Source organism: Neovison vison, chromosome 6, assembly GCF_020171115.1.
Source record: "Neovison vison isolate M4711 chromosome 6, ASM_NN_V1, whole genome shotgun sequence".
NCBI classification, from domain to species: domain Eukaryota; kingdom Metazoa; phylum Chordata; class Mammalia; order Carnivora; family Mustelidae; genus Neogale; species Neogale vison.
The window spans coordinates 106,792,958-106,812,802 of NC_058096.1; the positions used below are offsets into that span (position 1 = coordinate 106,792,958).

The following is a 19,845-nucleotide window of genomic DNA, read 5'->3' on the forward strand; positions in this document are numbered from 1 at the left end:
CATCTCATATTTTCCCCAAATAAAACACGACAAAGTTGAAGTCTACTTTTTTCTTCCCAAAAGCAACACTATCATGAATTTGGATGTGTAGCTTTCCAATTCATACTTTTATTGCATAAATCCACAGCCATAAATAACATGTAATGTTGTGTGTTTTGAAGATTTACATGAAAGATATTTATACTCATATTTTTCTGCATCTCCCCTTTCAGTATGTGTACTGTCAGAGTTTTTTGATGCTGATATATGTAGTTCTAGTGCATTCATTTTCACTAATGTGTGCTAGTCCACTGTCTGTCTTATACCAGTGTATGCATTCCTCTACCTGTAGGCATTAAGCATGTTGTTCCATGTTGTAGGCATTAAGTTTGCAGACAATTTTCTGTAATTATAAATAATGCTACCTTGGGCCTTCTGTACATGTTCCCTTGAGCACATGTCTCGAGTTTCTCTAGGACATGTATCTAAAAGAGGAATTGTTACAACATGGGATATGTGAATTTTCAGTGTCAGTAGATATGTGGTACCTCTCTGGAGTGGCTGTACAGATTACTTTGCCTTTTTTTTTTTTTTTTAAGATTTTATTTATTTGACGGAGATCACAAGTAGGCAGAGAGGCAGACAGAGAGAGAGAGGGTGAAGCAGGCTCCCTGCTGAGCAGAGAACCCGGTATGGGGCTCGATCCCAGGACCCTGGGGTCATGACCTGAGCCAAAAGCAGAGGCTTTAGCCCACTGAGCCACCTCGGCCCCCCAGATTACTTTTCTTTAGCAGTGAACAAATGTTCCTGTTTCCCCATACCCTTCAGCCATTTCTTGGTGTTACCAGTCTTCTAAATTTTTTTCTCCAGTCTGATGGGTGAAAAGTACTGACACTTTATCATTTTCACTTTTAGAAAGTAGATCTTTGGTATTCTTTTAATCTTATAAAAGTCTTTTCATCTAGTTTCTGGTGAGAAGTTCTTTTTCTGAAATAACTGAGCGCAGTGGGAAACACTCTCCCAGTTTGCCATTAATTAAATTTTCTTCTAATTTAACATCCTACTATTGAATTTTAAAAGAGTTCTATAGTATTTTCTTACTTGAAAGGGTTCTCTTTATAATACCTTCAGAACCAGATATTTCCAGCTTGCATAATTTGGGTATTGGAGTCTTTTTTTTTTTTAAGATTCCTTTTTAAAGATTTTATTTAATAGAGAGAGCACGAAAGGGTTAGAGGGAGAAGCAGACATCCCGCTGAGCAGGGAGCCTGACGTGGGGCTGGATTCCAGGACCCTGGGACCATGAGGCAGACGCTTAATCGACTGAGCCACCCAGGTGTGCCCCTACCCCCCCTTTTTAAAAGATTTATTGAATTATTTTAGAGCACACATGCATGTATACCTAGTGGGGGAGGAGCAGAAGGAGAGGAAGAGAAGCAGACTTCCAGCAAAGCACAGAGCCTACGTGGCCTGCACCCATGACCCTGAAATCATGACCTCATCCATATCAGGAGTTGGCCACTTAACTGACCGAGCCACCCAGGCACTCCTAGACTTCTTCTTCTTTTTTTTTTTTTTTTAAAAGATTTTATTTATTTATTTGACAGACAGAGATTACAAGTAGGCAGAGAGGAGGAAGCAGTCTCCCTGCCGAGCAGAAAGCCCTATGTGGGGCTCGATCCCAGGACCCTGGGATCATGACCTGAGCTAAAGGCAGAGGCTTTAACCCACTGAGCCACCCAGGCACCCCCCCAGACTTCTTTTTTAACCAAATATTTACCTTTAAGGAAAGGAAAAATTAGAATTATATAGAAAAAGATAATTTTTCTTAAAAATTCGTTGGAAGAAGTGTCACGTGTTTTACTATTTAACAAATGATGTGAATCATCAGAACTTCCAGAGATGAAGAAATAGGCGTTTCAGATGGGGTAATACAGGATTGGTTACTGAAAGAGGTGATCTTTAAAAGAATGGTGAGTAGTGGAGTTTCTAGTTAATATATGGAAATGTTTATTACACAGTTTGTTTGGTTTTTTTAAGATTTTATTTATCTATTTGGGAGAGAACATGCATAAACAGAGAGGGGTAGAGGGAGAGGGAGAAGCAGACTCCCCGCTGAGCGGGAATCCTACACGGGCTTGATCCCAGGACCCTGAGATTATGACCTGAGCCGAAGACAGAGGCTTAACTCACTGAGCCACCCTGGGGCCCCTATTGTAGTTTCTCTTAATGTGAAGTTTAAAATTACCTGGATATCCACACAGTAGTGAATGTTTGCATAGATTATGGTATATCTGTTCTAATATATTTGACCATCTAAAAATGTGTTTGAAAAATAGTAACATTGGAAAGTGCTTGTAATATGATGTTAAATTTAAAAATTATAAAACTCGGGGCGCCTGGGTGGCTCAGTGGGTTAAAGCCTCTGCCTTCGGCTCAGGTCATGGTCCTGGGGTCCTGGGATCGAGCCCCACATCGGGCTCTCTGCTCAGCGGGGAGCCTGCTTCCTCCTCTCTCTCTGCCTGCCTCTCTGCCTACTTGTGACCTCTCTCTGTCTGTCAAATAAATAAATAAATAAATAATCTTTAAAAAAAAATTATAAAACTCTACATGTAATCTTAATCTGTGTTTTAAAATGTACATTAAAAAATTGGAAGCAAACATATTAAAAATACTAAGTTATTTCTGGGGGTGCCTGGTTAGCTCAGTTGGGTAGAGCATGCAACTCCTGATCTTGGGGTCATGAGTTCAAGTCCCACCTTGGGGATGGAGTTTACTTAAATAAATAAATAAAATGAAAGAATAAGAGGTTATTTCTGGATACGTAGAATTTTTATCTTTGTATTTCTGTACTTTCTAAGTTTTTTTTTTTTTTTTAAAAACATATAAAATAAGTTCTAGATAGTAGCTGGGGCTAAGACAAAAACTATAGCCTTCTACTATAATAGTATCTAAAATGTAATAAATATCGTTGTTCACATCTATCATTGGCATTCCTAGACGATTAAATTAGACTCCATATATTATACCTAGGGCTTTGCTTTGCTCTTTGCTAGAATAGAGTGACTGTTCTGTTCTAAGAGCCCTTGAAAGAACTGAGAAGAAGCACTGGTGTATTCTTCTCTATCTTCAACAGGTTGTTGGGGTGCCAGTTGGGTCTTCTTTACCTTCAACAGTGAAACAGGCTGTGGCAATCAGTGGTGGCCAAATCCTTGTAGCCAAGGCCAGCTCTTCTGTTGCCAAAGCAGTTGGGCCAAAGCAAGTCGTGACACAAGGAGTTGCCAAAGCAATTGTGAGTGGAGGTGGAGGAACCATTGTTGCTCAGCCAGTGCAAGCCTTAACCAAGGCTCAGGTCACTGCTGCCGGCCCTCAGAAGACTGGATCCCAGGGTTCAGGTAACTGATGCTCTTTGGGGATCCTTTCAGCTGCAGCTGTTTCTAGACTGTTCTTTGCTAGTGGTTTATTTAGTTCTGAGAAAACCTGTTAGGTTGATGCTATAACCAGTATATAAAAACATGTTAACCTTTTTCAGGTAACACTTTACATAGAGGTCTGTAAGTGGTTTATTTTAAGGGGTGTGTGTGTGTGTGTTTGCAAGAGAAATAAAAATAGAGGGTATTTCTTGCTAACTGCTTTCAGGTCTGAAGGATAATTTTCATTTGACCGTATCTCTACTTTGGATTGTATTCAGACTTAAAATCTTGGGGTGGTCATTTGTCAGCAGCATTTTGAGATACTTGACTAATGTATTCTCTACTAAATAGGTTTAAACACTTTGCGTGTGTTTGAAGCCTTGATGTGTTGTTTCTCTGAGGGCATGAAAAAATATACCTAAAACATTAGATACATTTACCAATTTTTGAGGGTCATGATGAAGCTAAAGAGTTGTTGGAGTGAGTCAGAAGGACAGAAGGCAGTGAGGTCTGAATCATTATCTTGTATACCTGCTACTCAGCTATTTGTTAATTATTCTTGAAAAAATTTTAAAAAGAAAATATAGAAACTAAGTAATAAATGGAAAGAATAACCAGAATCAACTTTATACAAAAAAATAAAATAGATTCAGAAGAAAAAAGAAAAAGAAGGTAATGGATGTCCAAAATAAAAGATTTCAGAAGTGATGAATTGGTGATGACAGAGTCCATTCGTGGCATTAAAAATGAGTGCTTCAGATGGGTTGGAAGAAGTGATCTCTGGAGTTTAGAAAATGAAGTGCCTGAGAAGCGGGAGAATTAAACAAGTCACTTACTGTGCTCTCACTGAGGATGACCATCGTTGGCATTCGAGCAAGACTGAGCCAGGAGTCAGTCCTCAGCAAGTGAGGGGAAGTTGCTGGGAGTTCAGTAAATAACAGAGAAGGGTGAAGTAAGGTGGTAGAGCCAGGCATGAGCCTCACAGGAACCACAGGTTTTCTTCCAGAATGAAGGGTGGTGGTGGTCTGGAAGCCACACTGGAGAGCACAAAGGCGCCTCCCCTAGTCGTGGCCCTCAGACACTGAGGTGAGAGTAAAAAAACAGCGGTAAGCTAAGGGGGCTTCTGGGGAAGTCCTGTGTCTTCAGAGGACTCAGTGTTTAATTACCACAAAAAGAGCTAATGTTCAAAGAGGTCGGGGGTCTAGAGGGTATCATGACCAGAGCAGGAATTCCTGGGGGCGCGGTGAAAGAGCTGGGTGGGGGAGGAGGAAGCGCTGAGGAGGTGGGTTCAGATCAGGAATGCAGAGCAGTGTGGGCTGGACTCCGGGTGCTGGCGACTGACCAGAGAGGTTTGCTGGACAGTGTACAAATGTACGGTGGTGTGAGCTGGGATGAGTTGTGGCAGTAGTAGAGAGGGCTGGCTCTCAGATTTTAGTCAGTCCTACTGTTCTGGCGCAGCTTCCAGGGTGCTTGCTTCCCTATGCTTGCGCTGTAAAGTGGTTACGAGAAAGAGGACTCAGGCCGCAGGCTGGGGGTCTCTGAGAGTCCTTTGCCTGTGGTGACTGACGTCAGTCTGTAGGCTTCATTTCATGGAGATTTGAATTCAGGGTCGCTGTGGAAATTTTGATGTGTACATTTTCACTGAAGAGTCACATTTAGAGGTTTACAGCCGTGTGCATGAAAAGTGAATTCTAAGAGAGAAACAACATAAATGAGATTTTAAAAAGGTGAACGATCATTTCATATTATACGTGCCAGTTGTTGACTGTGGCGTTTTTTTATTTCTTAGAAAGTGAGAGAGGTTAGAAGTCTTGTTTCAAATCTACAGATTCCTTCATTATTAAAAATTAGTTAAAGGGACATTAAACAGATTTCAGGAGGAAATATGTATTCATCTACAAATAACATTTCTTTGATTGTCTCAGCCATAGTACTTTTGAGAGTAAAAAGAGTCACTGTTCATAATGATTAGGACATAGGTGTGGAAATGGGACACAGGTGTAAACTGGAACTGTTCTGGGCAAACTGGGACATATGGTTGTCCTATTTATGTACAAATACAAATTTCCTTTGTAATTTATAGCAAACTCTTCTTATATATAAGTTATTTTTTAATTAGCAAGATATTTAAGAATATCAGCCTTTTAAGTATTATGTATCTAAGAAAACTGTGCAGTTTACTATTTGTGTTTTTTAAATAAGTGTTTTATTATTCTGTATTTTTAATTTTAATAGTAGCATTGCCCTCAGTTCTAATTTGTCTTACTTACTGTTTTTTACTCTTAATTTTTTTTTCTTTTTTCCCTTTACCATTTTAGTAATGGCAACATTGCAGCTACCAGCCACTAATTTGGCCAACTTGGCAAATTTGCCTCCTGGCACTAAACTCTACCTTACAACGAACAGCAAGAACCCTTCAGGAAAAGGGAAATTGCTGCTGATCCCTCAAGGAGCCATCCTGCGAGCTACCAACAATGCTAGTCAGTCCGTCATTAAATCATTTGGTTCTTGGGTCTCTGGGTATGTTCATCTCTTCCACCCGAGGGCACCTCTTACCTGTTTCAGGACGTGTTTCCCTAGCTCTCTGTGGTGGTATGATGGTAGTATTTGCCTGCGTGGATTTAAAACTTGCACATAACTTAACTAGAAGTGGGTCTAAGTAATCATAGTCCTAGGAGGCAACACTGTTATATTTTACATTATAGTAATTAGGGTCAGAGTCTGGGGTCAGAACAGATCGCACGAGAGTGGGATGGCTCCTGAGCCTGCGCTGGGAGAAAGCTGTCCGTGTGAACTATAAACGAGAGAGTTCTTTTCAATGGTATCTGAAAACCTGGGATACCCGGGGACATGGTAGCTGGAAGCCTGTGTCATTTATTTTGGAGGGGATAGGAGTAGGAGTGGAAATAAGTGTCTCTGCCTACTGTTACTCAGATGTGCACCTTAAGTTTGCCAGGTTTGGAGATGGAAAGAGACATACAGGGTCAGCCTTAGGGTATAAGCCTCAAAACCCCAAGGAAATTAGGTGGTTTATCTAGACTTAACAAACTTTTGCTTTGACCTATACAGAAAAACAGTTTGGATAGTGTTGGAAAGGAAAGGGTAAAGGGAATTATTTCCCTCTGAATCAGAAGTATAATTGGTATAGCAATTAGGTTCACTAGAAACGAGCTGCCATTGCCAAATGTAGCCTGTGAGCGAGTAACCATGTTGTTTACTGACTGTAATGGGTGATTTCTGTTCTCTCACCCTGGAATTGCTCCGTCCTCCCTAAGCAGTGGTATATAAAAGTGAGATGTGTAAGAAAAGGACAATGTGAGGATTCCGTAGTTCACCCAGAAAGGCACCTAGGTTTTAGTTTATATACATTATGTCACCAAAAGGGAATTAAAGAGGATCCAGAGACTTTAAAATGGAATTTAAAAGGAGGTGGGGATGAGGCTCTGGAGCCATTATTAATATGAGGAAAACACGTTTTGGGTTTGTTTGTTTGTTTTTTGTTTTTTTGTTTTTTTTTTTAGGACAGAGGGAGGCAGAAAAGAGAGCACTGTGAAATTATAACAAATTCCAGCAGTGTCACTGAAATTGAATGAGAGGCCAGAACGTTGAGAAGCGCTTTTCTGAGTGTATAGTCTATACTTGGTTAGAAAGTGTCAGTATCAGACTCTTCCTTGTCTCCCACAACAAAGTCAGAAGTCTTGTTAAAAACCAAGTTCTTCACTGTATGGATTGCTGAACTAGTCAGCTGTCCTTCAGTTGAAAGGAAATCCATTTCAGTCCTTAATTCTCGGGCATTCTCCTTACCCTTCTCACAGAATAGGTATATTACCACAAAAAGCCAGGAGAAAATAGGAACGGGAAGGAATCTTGCTGTAAAGGAAATGTCTCTCTGGGCTCATCTGTTTTTTCTGGTAAGCCTCTTACTATTTCTTATGATGTTGCTGTCATTTTGTTGTATTTTCAGACCTCCAGTCTGGCTCAGCTGCAGGTAGTGGCGGCGGTGGGGGAGGCGGTGGCAGTGGCGGTGGCACAGGAGGGACCCAGAGCCCCGCTGGCCCAGGAGGGATCTCCCAGCACCTGACTTACACATCTTACATCCTGAAGCAGACTCCTCAGGTCGGAACATTTGTGACCAGTGTCTTTCAAATCATTTCGTTATTTGACAACAGCCTTTAGTTATAGTGGATTTATCTTTACATCTCTGGAACCAGGAGTCAGTACTAACATTTTAGTCACGTTATAAATCTGTATTATTTGGGGCTTGTTTTGTTTTGAGAGAAGGGGACATGGAGATTCAGAAAGACTTAAGTAACTTTTCCAAGATCTCTCTGCTAAACCAGTCCTTGAATTTGGACTTAAACCTAGAGCTTTTGGACTCACAGATTGTTGCTTCCTAAATCCGTGAGGTAATTAATAGTGTTAATAAGCAATTGAAAATTTTCTGTTGGAAAAGAGTAACCAAAAAGATACCATCAGGTTTTGGCATTTGGAGGTAGGCTGGATTCTTTCCCCTTGCTGCTTTTAGTCTTGACTCCTTTCTAAGGAAGGTCATGGGGTTTTGGTCTAGATGTTCGTATTGAGAAGGATGGGTAGTTATCAGCCTGAATAACTCAAAATTTATGGATGAGGTTGTAGAGCTTACATTTCCAGCAGCCTCCCCCGTAACTCCTGTGCCAAGTTTCAGAAGTGGGGATAGCTATTGCTGGTGACATCGAGAACAGAGCTGTTCTTTTCAGTTATTTTGGCTGAGTTGCAGAATTGAAGGGGGGGCGTTGTAGCTTGTATCATGGGACCTTGTGATTTAAAGAGGGCAAGTCATTTGAACTTCACAAATTACTGAGTAGTTCTTTATTTGTTTCTAACTTAGGGTACATTTTTAGTTGGTCAGCCATCACCCCAGACATCTGGAAAACAGCTGACTACTGGGTCAGTGGTCCAAGGAACACTGGGAGTCAGCACATCTTCTGCACAAGGACAACAAACATTAAAAGTCATCTCTGGACAAAAAACCACTTTGTTTACCCAGGTAAATATTCATATTCCCCAAATATAGGCTGGTGATGGCGTTTATTTAAATGTTTACAGCTTATCTCTTTCCATGAAGAAATTAAGGTTGCATGAGAAAATGAACAATAAAATAGAATAGAAAAATAAGGATAAAATCTTGAGATTTGGGGAAATTTAAGTAGAATGAGAAGATAAGGCCAGAGAGTTCTTAGATATGCAGACAGTTATGTCCTATATAATATTTACCAAAGCAAATCAAAAGCATGATCAGTTATAAAATTCACACTATTTGTGAGAGGCAAAAAAAAAAAAAAAGAATACCTACGTAATATTTCCTTAAAAGAAATAAAATTTTCTTAATACCTCATTCTAAAAATTTCTCTGGAGGAACTTCATATATAGGAGATTCTAAATGTGGAATAGGTGATGACAGCCACAATATCCTTATACACTTGACCCTTGCTCATTGTGGGTGTTGGGGCGCCAACCTCTCATGCAGTGGAAAATTCACATATAACTAGACTTCCCCCACTGTTAATAGCCTACCATTGACCGGGAGCCTTACCAAAAACATGGTCGATCAACACACATTTTGTACGTTGTATGTATTATATACTCTATTCTGACAATCAAATAAGCTAGAGAAAAGAAAATGTTACTAAAAAGTCATTTTTTTTAAGGAGCACCTGCGTGGCTTAGTCTTTAAACATCTGCCTTTGGCTCAGGTCATGATCCCAGGGTCCTGGGATGAGCCCTACATCGGGCTCTCTGCTCATTGGGAAGCCTGCTTCTCCCTCTCCCACTCCCCCTGCCTGTGTTCCGTCTCTTGCTGTTATTTTCTCTGTCAAGTAAATAAATATAATCTTTAAAAAAAATCCTAAAGAAGAAGGAATATTTACAGAACTATAATGTATTTATTTTTTTTTCCAATTTATTTATTTTCAGAAAAACAGTATTCATTATTTTTTCACCACACCCAGTGCTCCATGCAAGCCGTGCCCTCTATAATACCCACCACCTTGTACCCCAACCTCCCACCCCCCCGCCACTTCAAACCCCTCAGATTGTTTTTCAGAGTCCATAGTCTCTCATGGTTCATCTCCCCTTCCAATTTACCCAAAAGCACATACCCTCCCCAATGTCCATAACCCTACCCCCCTTCTCCCAACCCCCCTCCCCCCAGCAACCCACAGTTTGTTTCGTGAGATTAAGAGTCACTTATGGTTTGTCTCCCTCCCTATCCCATCTTGTTTCATGGATTCTTCTCCTACCCACTTAGGCCCCCATGTTGCATCACCACTCCCTCATATCAGGGAGATCATATGATAGTTGTCTTTCTCCGCTTGACTTATTTCGCTAAGCATGATACGCTCTAGTTCCATCAGAACTATAATGTATTTATTAAAACAAACAAACAAACCCACTAGGGCACCTACCTGACAGGCTTAGTCAGTAGAATATCTGACTCTTGATATCAGGGTTGTGAGTTCAAGTCCCATGTTGGGCAGGGAGCCTTCTTAAAATGACAATTTAAAAAACCCCACATGTAAGTGGACATGTGTAGCTCAAAGCCCTGTTGTTCAAGGGCTAGTTGTAAAAAAAAAAAAAAAGTAAATGCTGGGGGTGCCTGGATGGCTCAGTGGGTTAAAGCCTCTGCCTTTGGCTCAGGTCATGATCTCAGGTGCTGGGATCAAGCCCCGTGTTGGGCTCTCTGCTCAGCAGGGAACCTGCTTACCTGCTTCCCCCCCTCTCTGCCTGCCTCTCTGCCTACTTGTGATCTCTGTCTGTCAAATAAATAAATAAAATCTAAAAAAAAAAAAAAAAAAAAAAAGTAAATGCTGTAGGGGTTTTGGTACCTGTTTCTGTAGAGTTTTTTAGTATAAGCCAAAGAACAATGACAGGGAATTTTAGCTGGGTGAGGGATATCATAATTACCTGCCAGACAATCTATATCTAAATCTCAGAAATTTACCAAATGAAGCAAACAAGGTTTGGAAGGATGTAGGCAGTAAGATAACATTTATCAAAAAAATAGTGCATTTCCTCTGTGTCTAAATCAGTAGCTCTCAAAGCATGGAATGCAGATATTGCATTTTTGTCAAATGTTTTTTCTGTGTTTGTTGAGAAGATAGTATGGTTTTTCTTTTTTTGTTAACATGGTGAATTACATTAATTTTTAAGATGTTAAACCAAGGGGTGGCTGTCTGACTCAGCTGATGGAGCATGTGACTCTGGATCTCAGGGTCATGAGTTCGAGCCCTACATTGGGCCTAGAGATTACTTAAAAAACATGAAAGTTTTTAAAAAGGTTTTTAAAAAGTGTTAAACTAGCCCTGTAGCCCTTGAAAACCCATTTGGTTTTGACATGTTATCTTGTTTGAAGGTATTATTGGATTTCATTTCATAAAATTTTGTTTAGAATTTCTGTAAGGGTTATTGGTCCATGGTTCTCTTCATAATTCTTGTCTGGTTTTGATAATAGAGTGATGCTGACCTCCTAAAATGAGTTAGGAACTTTTCTCTTCTATTCACTTTTTTGCGAAGATTTTATGTAGATTTGGTATTGTTTCTTGACTGTCTTGAGTATACCAGTGAAGCCATAATGGCCTAGAGTCTTGTTAATTGGGAAGGTTTTTAACTACAATTTCAATTTATTTACTGGATACAGGACTATTCAGGTTATTTGTTTCATCTTGAGGGAGGTTTGATAAGTTACAGCTTCAAGGAAATGTGTCCATTTCATCTAAGTGGTTGAATTTACTAGAATAAAATCGTTCATAATTTTCCTTTATTATCCTTTTAATGTCTGTAAAATATTTGGATGGCCCCCTTTTTATATTCTTTTCTTTTTTTCTTTTTAGAGCAAGAGTGCCTGAGTGGGGATTGGGGGGTTGCAGGGAGAGGCAGAGGAAGAGAGAGCATCTTAAGCAGGCTCCACACCCAGCATGGGGCCAGCCTGCTGCGGGGCTCGATCTCACAACCCTGAGATCATGACCTGAGCTGAAATCAAGAGTCATATGCAGGGGCGCCTGGGTGGCTCAGTGGGTTAAGCCTCTGCCTTCGGCTCAGGTCATGATCCCAGGGTCCTGGGATTAAGCCCCACATCAGGCTCTCTGCTCGGTGGGGAGCCTGCTCCCCCCTCTCTCTCTGCCTGCCTCTCTGCCTACTTGTGATCTCTCTGTCAAATAAATAAATAAAATCTTTAAAAAAAAAAAAAAAGAGTCAGATGCATAACCAACTGAGCCACCCAGGCACCCCTCCCTTTCATTCTTGATTATGATAGTTATGCATCTTCCCCCCCCTTTTTTTTGATCACTGATCTTTTCATATTTCTAGTGTTTGGTTTCTTTGAGTACTAATTTCCCTTTGGTCAGGTGTGCTTAGTATTTAAACAGATATGAGGTCCCAGAATTCTTCAGGCAGTTCTTTAAAATCTTAGCTTATTTCTTCTTTCCTGCTTATGGTTGCAGCCAGTGTAGTGGCATTCTCCCTGTTTGGCTACAGCAGAACAATTATCGTTGCTTTTTAATAAGTATTATTTACATAGAGCAGTGCACAGATCGTAAGTGTACTGTTCAGTGAGTGTTGACCAATGTGTAAAATCATGCAAGCACTATCCCAGTCAAGATACAGAACATTTCCATCACTCTAAAATGTACCCTTATTTCGCTTTCAGTCTTCATTTTTCTATTTCTGTCACCATAGATGAGCTAATCTCTGTTTCTGAACTTCATGTCAGTAAAACTATATAGTATATCGTCTTTCATGTCCATTTTCTGTTGTTCTAACATGTTTTTGAGATTTATTCATATGTGTATCAGTAGTTTATTCTTTCTTATTTTTTAAGATTTTATTTATTTATTTGACAGAGAGATCACAAGTAGGCAGAGGCAGGCAGAGAGAGATGGCGGGGGGCGGGGCAGGCTCCCTGCTGAGCAGAGAGCCTGATTCGGGACTCAATCCCAGGACCCTGAGATCATGACCTGGGCTGAAGGCAGAGGCTTAACCCGCTGAGCCACCCAGGTGCTCCTATTCTTTTTTATTCTTAAGTAGTATTTTCTTGTACGACTTTTATTCTGCTGTTGATAGACACTTGGATTATTTCTGGTTTTTTATTATGAACCATACCGCTGTGAACATTCTTGTATAGCTCTTTTGTGCAGTAGAATAGCTAGGTCCTAGGGTAAGTATATGTGTATAAGAGCGTTTATAAGAAACTGACAAATGGTTTGCAAAGTGGTTGTACCATTTGACTCTCCCATAAGTAACGTGAGAGAGTTCCAGTTGTCCTATATCCTCAACAACACGGAGGACCTTCTTTACATTTTTAGCCATTTTTGTGAGTATGAAGTGATACCTCATTGTGGTTTTAATTTGCCTCAGACTCCAATGCATAATAAGTTATGCTGTGGCTACTGCTTCTAGATTCTAGTCATGGCTCCTCCCGTTACTAACTGTGTGATCCTGGTAAAACTACTGACCTTAATCTCTTCATCTGTAAAATGAGACTAGAACCTACCCTATCAAGTTTATGACAAGGTTGAATGACGTAAGGCACATAAAAATGCTTTCTTCCATCCTGACACAAAGTAGCTCCTCAAGGACTGAAGAATGGTCTCTGCTTGTGGAGTGTATTAATTTGGGCATTAAGCAGTTGTTTGGGACAGGAGGTCTGCATACTATGCCCGAGGCTTCCTGTTTTTATAAATAATTTATTGGCACACAGCCACACGTGTTTCATGCTGTAACAGTAGAGCTGAGGAGTTGAAACAAAGACCATATGGCTTGCAGTGCTCTACACACTTATGGCATTTACAGGAAAAACTTGCTGAGCCTTGATTTAACCCAGTAATACTGTAGTTTGTTGAATGGTACTACATTTGTTGAATGGTAGTAAAAATCTGAGCCTGAACCAGCCTAGAGCACTTAAGGTACCCATTTAAATCTGGCCCATCTTGTTTAGATTTTCATGTTTAAAGGTTACGTGTACATTTAAGAGCAAATTCTGATAACACATGACCTGGTATCTCTGCAGTCACTGCTGTCAAATAGTGACTTGCGAATGCATTCCTTTACTTAATCTGCATTAGAGGTAAAGAAATGTCTGTACGTAAAAAGTCAGACTTGAGAGCTTACTGGAAAGGTGCCCAAACACCTATATGTGATTAGCAAGACCTTCTTGGATATGCTCTGATTCATGGGCTCTGCCTAGGTAAGGAATAAACTGTGCCTGTGAACCAAGGCAACTTTATTACTTCCACCCATTTTGTTTCTGCAGGCAGCCCCTGGGGGACAAGCATCGCTAATGAAAATATCTGATAGCACACTGAAGTCTGTGCCAGCCACCTCGCAACTCTCAAAGCCTGGAACCACCATGCTCAGAGTGGCAGGAGGGGTGATCACAACGGCCACTTCCCCAGCTGTGGCCCTCTCAGCAAACGGTCCTGCCCAGCCGGTGAGGATTATCATGACAGTAGAAAATCGTAACGCAACATCAAAAGTAGTAAAAACTTAAGATATTTAGCAGGTATACCAGTGGGTCATATTTATCTTTTTTAAAAACTTAAAATACAGTTCACATGCCCTGAAATTCTCCATTTTCAAGTGTGCAGTTCTGTGGTTTTTATTATATTCTCAAGGTTGTGCAGTCGTCATCACTATCTGTTGTAGAGTGTTTAATCACTCCTCAAGCGAACTCCATAAGCAATAGCCGTCACTCCCTGTTCCCCCTCTCCCCGCCCCAACCCCCGATACTAGACAACCACTGATCTTTCTTGTGTCTGGCTTCTTTCTCATATTTTCAGGGTTTATCCACGTTGTAGCATGTATTAGTACTACTTTATACGTGAATAGTCAATATCCAATTTTATGGCCATATCACATTCTGTTTATATATTTATTAGTTTATGGACATATGGATGGTTTCTACCTTTTGACTATGATGAATAATGCTACTGTGAACATTTATGTTCAAGTTTTTGTATAATCATACGTTTTGGGGTTTTTTTTGCTATATACATAGGGATTCCTGGTCATATCATAAGCTGTTTAGCATTTTGAGGAACTGCCAGTTTTTCCAAATAGCTGCACCATTTTAGACTCCTACCAGCAATGTATGAGGGCTCCAGTTTTTCCACATCCTTGCTGATGCTTGTTCTTGTACATTTTTTCTTGTTGTTATAGCCATTCTGGTGAGTGTGAAATGGTATCTCATTGTGGGTTTGATTTGCATTTCCGTGATAGCTAATGATACTGAGCATCTTTGCATGTACTTATTGTCCATTTCTGTATCTTCTTGGGAGAATTCTCTTCAGATCCTCTGCTCATTATTTATTCTTTTTTATTACTGAGTTTTAAGTGTTCTTTAGATATGCTAGATATGAGTCTCTTATTAGATTTGCAAAAATTTTCTCCCACTCTGTGGGACATCTTTTCACTTTCTTGAGCGTACTCTTTGAAAACCACAAAATTTTTAAATTTTGATGAAGTTCAGTTTATTTTCCTTTTATTGCTTATGCTGTTGATATAGCTAAGACGCCATTGCCTAATCCAAATTCACAAAATTTGAGCCAGTATTTTCTTCGAAGAGTTTTATAGTTTTAGCTCTTATATGTAGGTCTTTGATCATTTTGAGTTAATTTTTACATGGTGTGAGGTAGGGACCAAACTTCATTCTTTTGTATATAGATAGCCAGTTGGCCCAGCAATAGTTGAAGTCTGTTTCCCCGTTGAATTGTCTTGGCACCTCAAGTTCTTTTTCCAGGCTTTATCTCCTCCTACTAGACCTTTCATATGCTTAGTCATATCACTCTTACTTTGTAGTTCCTTGAACATATTGTGTTCTTTCATGCTTCTCTTTCTATCTACTATCTTCTGCCAACTTCTGCCAAGAAACATTCCTTTGTCTCCCCCTTTCCTTGTCTTAAATTTTGAGGATTCCCCTAAAGCGCCATGTTTGTACATGAAGTTTTCCCAGTACTCTCCGCTTCCCATCCCTAGACAGAAACAGTAATTTTTCTCTCCATTTTAATAGTACCTTGTACCAGGCCTACTATAGCACTCATCATAGTTTGGTAACCCTGTCCTCCTTGAGGGCTTTTATCTCTGGGCCCTAGCATTTATAAATTTTTTTTTTTAAGCTTTATTCATTTGACAGACAGAGATCACAAGTAGGCAGAGAGGCAGGCAGAGAGAGGGAGGGGAAAGCAGGCTCCCCACTGAGCAGAGAGCCCAATGCGGGACTTGATCCCAGGACCCCAAGATCATGACCTGGGCCAAAGGCAGGGGCTTAACCCACTGAGCCACCCAGGCACCCCTGGGCCCTAGCATTTAATGTCATGCCTGCCATGTAGTAGATGTTGGTGGGATGAATGAGACAAATGTTAAGACATTATAGTGAGTTTTTAATAAAACTCATTATATTCCACTTTTATATTCTGAGTTTATGACTTCCTCTTTTTGGTGTTGAAATATCCTTTTATGAAGTGATGTAATAGGTGATGAGGGTTTTTGGTTTTTGTTGTTCTTCTTAATATGGTAGCCATTAAAAATTTAAAAACTTTTCTGGCCCGTAAACTCTGAAAGTTCAGAGTTGGAAACACCGAACAAGAGAGGCAATGGTATTTAAATGACATGGCATTTAACGGGTAGTTAAAAATAATAGCTAATAGATAACATTTTTGAATATACTACATGGCAGTCATTGTTCTAAGTAAGTTACACTGCTTTCTTCTTAATTTGTACTATTTTTGGCCCTGTGTGTGAGCAGTCAGAAGGAACAACTCCCAGTTCATCATCTGCTATCGGTTCTGTAGTGAAAACTTCTGGGCAGCAAGCAGTGTGTGTGAGCCAGGCCCCCATGCCAACCTGCAAGGCTGCAGCTCCCTCCGTCATCAGCGCCACATCCCTGGTGCCCACGCCAAACCCCATCTCTGGGAAGGCCACCGTGTCAGGTCAGTTGTATCATAAGGACATTCTTGCTCTCTGCCTTCTTTGGACTAGGACATTTTTTGGAAGGTCTTCATGATATTTTGTATAGTAAGTTGTTAAAAATAGTTAACTCAGCAATATTTTCCATATAGCTGCATTTTTGATCATTTATTCCTAAAATCTACACATAAATCCTTAAGTCCGAAATGGTTTGTGGATGGAATAATAATTTTTAAATGATATAATAAGATTTTAGCCATCCAGAGCTCTGTGGAGTATTTTAACTGTTTTCATCATGTAACTTTGTGGAGAACTGAAAATTTACTCTCCTTACATTATCATTTTTTTTTATTACCATCAGTTTTGAATGGAAGACATTATAAAACATACTTTCATAAACAGTATATAAAATAAAAGTTAGCCTTGATGACTCCAAGTTGTGATTTTTGACGTGAGGTGTTATGTTGGGTAGCGTTGGAGTGACATGTGTGCAGTCGGGCAAGATGGCTGCTCTCTGTGGGCCACCCCACATGGCCCCGAAGAGTGTGCCTTTCACTTTGTTGGTTAATATACAGCACAAATCCTGGAGCCAAACTGCCTTAGTTGAAAAACTTGGTTCAGTTTCCTTGGCTGTAAAATAAGGTTGATAATAATACTGTCATACGGTTGAGAGGATTAATGAATCCATCTGTAAGTGCTTAGACTGCTGTCCAACATGTAGTAGCCATTATATAAATAATCGCCGCTATTAGAGAGTTTAGTATCCTTGTCTGCATTTCCTTGAACTCTCAAATCCAAAAAAGCTGTGAAGACCAAAGGTGGTTTTTTCTTTGTTTGCGTAACTAATTTTAGTGTGAAATCTGACCTCTGTTGGACAGGCTGTTTATATGACTGACTATGAATATTTGTGTTTTGCCACAAAAATACTAATTGCTTGAGGGCAGATACTCCTGTAAAGTACAATAAAAATGTCACAGCAGCGTCACACTGTTAGAAATGTTTCTGAACACTCTTAGATTCTGTGTGACCTTGTTACAGATCAATAACAGCTTACCCACTGGCACTGATTGACACACAAAAACATACGTTAACACACACATACACGCGAGTACCTTAGTGCCTTTGGATAAAAGATTGTGAGTGTTGTTATTCTTATTGCTATTATTGCTACATTTCATACGTGTCCCCAAGCCCCCGTGTCTTTTTTTTTTTTGGGTAGTTCGAGACCAGAGATAAAGGGTGGTAGTTTTTCCCATGACTTCCACCTACCAGTTACCATCGAGCAAGTTCTAGTATAGAGAGTGCTGTTCTCTGCTAACGGAATGTTTGCAGGCACTGTGTTGGGATTGGAGTAGAAATTGTAGAAATAGAGGATCACTTTATGAGAAATAAATGCCCTCTCCTTTTCTTTTTTTAGAGAGCTCAATGGGGGTTAGAGTGAGGGGCAGAGGGAGAGAGAGACTCTCCAGCAGACTCCCCACTGAGCATTGAAGCCTGGTGCAGGCTTAATCCCACCACCCTGAGATCGTGACCTGATCCAAAATCAAGAGCCACGTGCTTAACCAACTGCACCACCCAGACACTCCCGCCTTCCCCTTTTCTAATTAAGTTTTTAACATGAAGTAAACGAAGTCTCCTGGCTTTAAGTTCTCATTTCCTGAGATGCTTCTGCTGAAACTTTCTGTATATAATGTTTTCACAGAAGAGCCAAACTATTTTCCGCTGCCCGTTAATTTTTTTGTATATATGTCAGCTCTGTTTTAACTGCGGTATAACCATTAATTTTTTAATTTAATTTTGTGTGTGTGCATTATGGAGTATTTTGAACAAGGTCACTGTTGTGCCTGGAGCAGAATGAGCAAGGGAAAGAGTACTGGGACATAAAGTCAGAGTGATAGAGGCCAAATCACATAGGGCCTTTGGAGGTCATGTTAAGAACTTTGACTTTTATTCCAAGGGAAGCCACTGGAAGATTTAAAACAAAGGCATAACATGATCTGCCTCACCTTTCCACAGAATCACTGGCTGTAGCATTTAGACTAAACTCTGGGGCACAAGGTAGAAACAGAGAGCAAACCAAGAAGTGGACACTAAACAAAATTCGGTGGTGTATCAGGGAGTCCTGGCAATATCAAACTAAAAGAAGTACCAGAAAGAAAACAGAAGATAGTGGGAAGGAAATGATCCAAGAAAGGAAACAGTTTATCTCAGAATTGAAGAGACAAACTTCCAAGCTCAAAAGGCACAGTGTCTGGCACAGGGAATGAAAGACGCCTCACATGGAGGCACCGTTTGTTCATGAAATCAAGACCCCAGGGACAAGGAGAGGGTCTGACAAGCCATCAGAAGAAGAAAAGTTCAGAAATTACATTATCATTGGGCTTCTCAGCAGTGCTGGAAGCTGTGAGCCTGCTCTTCAAAATTCTAGGGGAAAATGACTTGTAGCCGAGAATTCTGTTGCCAGCCGGGTAATTCCTGAGAGTGAGGGTAGAAATATTTTCTGACAGGCACAGTTCTAACTCTCTCTTGTGCTCCCTGTCTCAAGACATTACTAAAATATGTATTTTTTTACCAGAGTGAAGAGGTATAGAGCAAGAAAGAAGAAGAAACGAGATCCAGTATAGAAGGAAGGCAAAGGGAATTCCCAGGGTAATGGTGAAGGATGTCCCAGGATGGCCACGGGTCCGCAGGCCTGGAAGACCCAGTGGAGCAGATCAGAGAGCTAGGCAAAGCTCTCTCTTAGAAAGAGTGGAACTAGAAGTTACCTAGGAGAGCTGACCATACGGAGAATTATATAAGGGGGGAGGTGGTTTATAGCAGTTTTGAAGAAAGTGGGAAGACTTGGTAAGATGTTGAAGGAGAACTAAGAACTAAAAAAAGAGCAAATATTATCTCCAGAGAACAAAATGGAATCTCAGTGTAGTGGTGTTCTTTGGATCAGTAGAGAACACTACTGGTGGTGAGGGGTGGAAGTGCCTTAAAATGCCTGCGTCTACCCAGATAGCAAGTCCGTGTGTGCCATCAAAATTAAGGCCTACGGTAGACAGTCTTTTCAAGTTACTGAGATAAATACTAAAAGAAGGAGCCAACAGGGTTGAGAGTGGATGCTGCTGAGGAACTACATGAAGACGGGGAGAGGTGGAGGAAAGGATGACTGTATTTAATTCAAAGCCTTTTTAGCACTTTATTTTCAACTGATAAGCCTGTAATATTTTGATAAAAATAAGGATTTTAAAAATATGAAAAACCAGGTCATAGTCGTCTTCTCTGAGGGCACGTCTCAGTAAGAACGTACCACCAGACCAATTTGACATTCATCTATTCCAAAGAAAGATTCTCTTTTTTATTTAAGACTTTGTTTCAGAAAGTATTTGTTTCCTTTTCTTTTGCTCATACCCGCTGCTTTCCAGTGCCTTAAAGTATCTTGAGCCTCGAATCCTGTAGTTTTTTTCTTTTTTCTTTTTCTTTTTTTTTTTAAGAGAGAGAAAGTGAACATGTGAGCGATTGGGGAGGGGGG

General features: G+C 40.3%; 1 protein-coding gene across 3 annotated transcripts in view; it reads left to right on the plus strand.

The window, feature by feature from the left end:
- Positions 1–19,845, plus strand: part of YEATS2 (YEATS domain containing 2) — a 121,554-nt gene that overhangs the window by 83,933 nt on the left and 17,776 nt on the right. For all 3 annotated transcript variants that reach the window (XM_044251870.1, XM_044251872.1, XM_044251871.1), the window contains exons 16-21: positions 3,116–3,374; positions 5,711–5,872; positions 7,357–7,508; positions 8,260–8,418; positions 13,678–13,854; positions 16,168–16,351. In XM_044251870.1, coding sequence (XP_044107805.1) covers positions 3,116–3,374; positions 5,711–5,872; positions 7,357–7,508; positions 8,260–8,418; positions 13,678–13,854; positions 16,168–16,351 — 1,093 coding nt within the window. The remainder of the gene's footprint in view (positions 1–3,115; positions 3,375–5,710; positions 5,873–7,356; positions 7,509–8,259; positions 8,419–13,677; positions 13,855–16,167; positions 16,352–19,845) is intronic.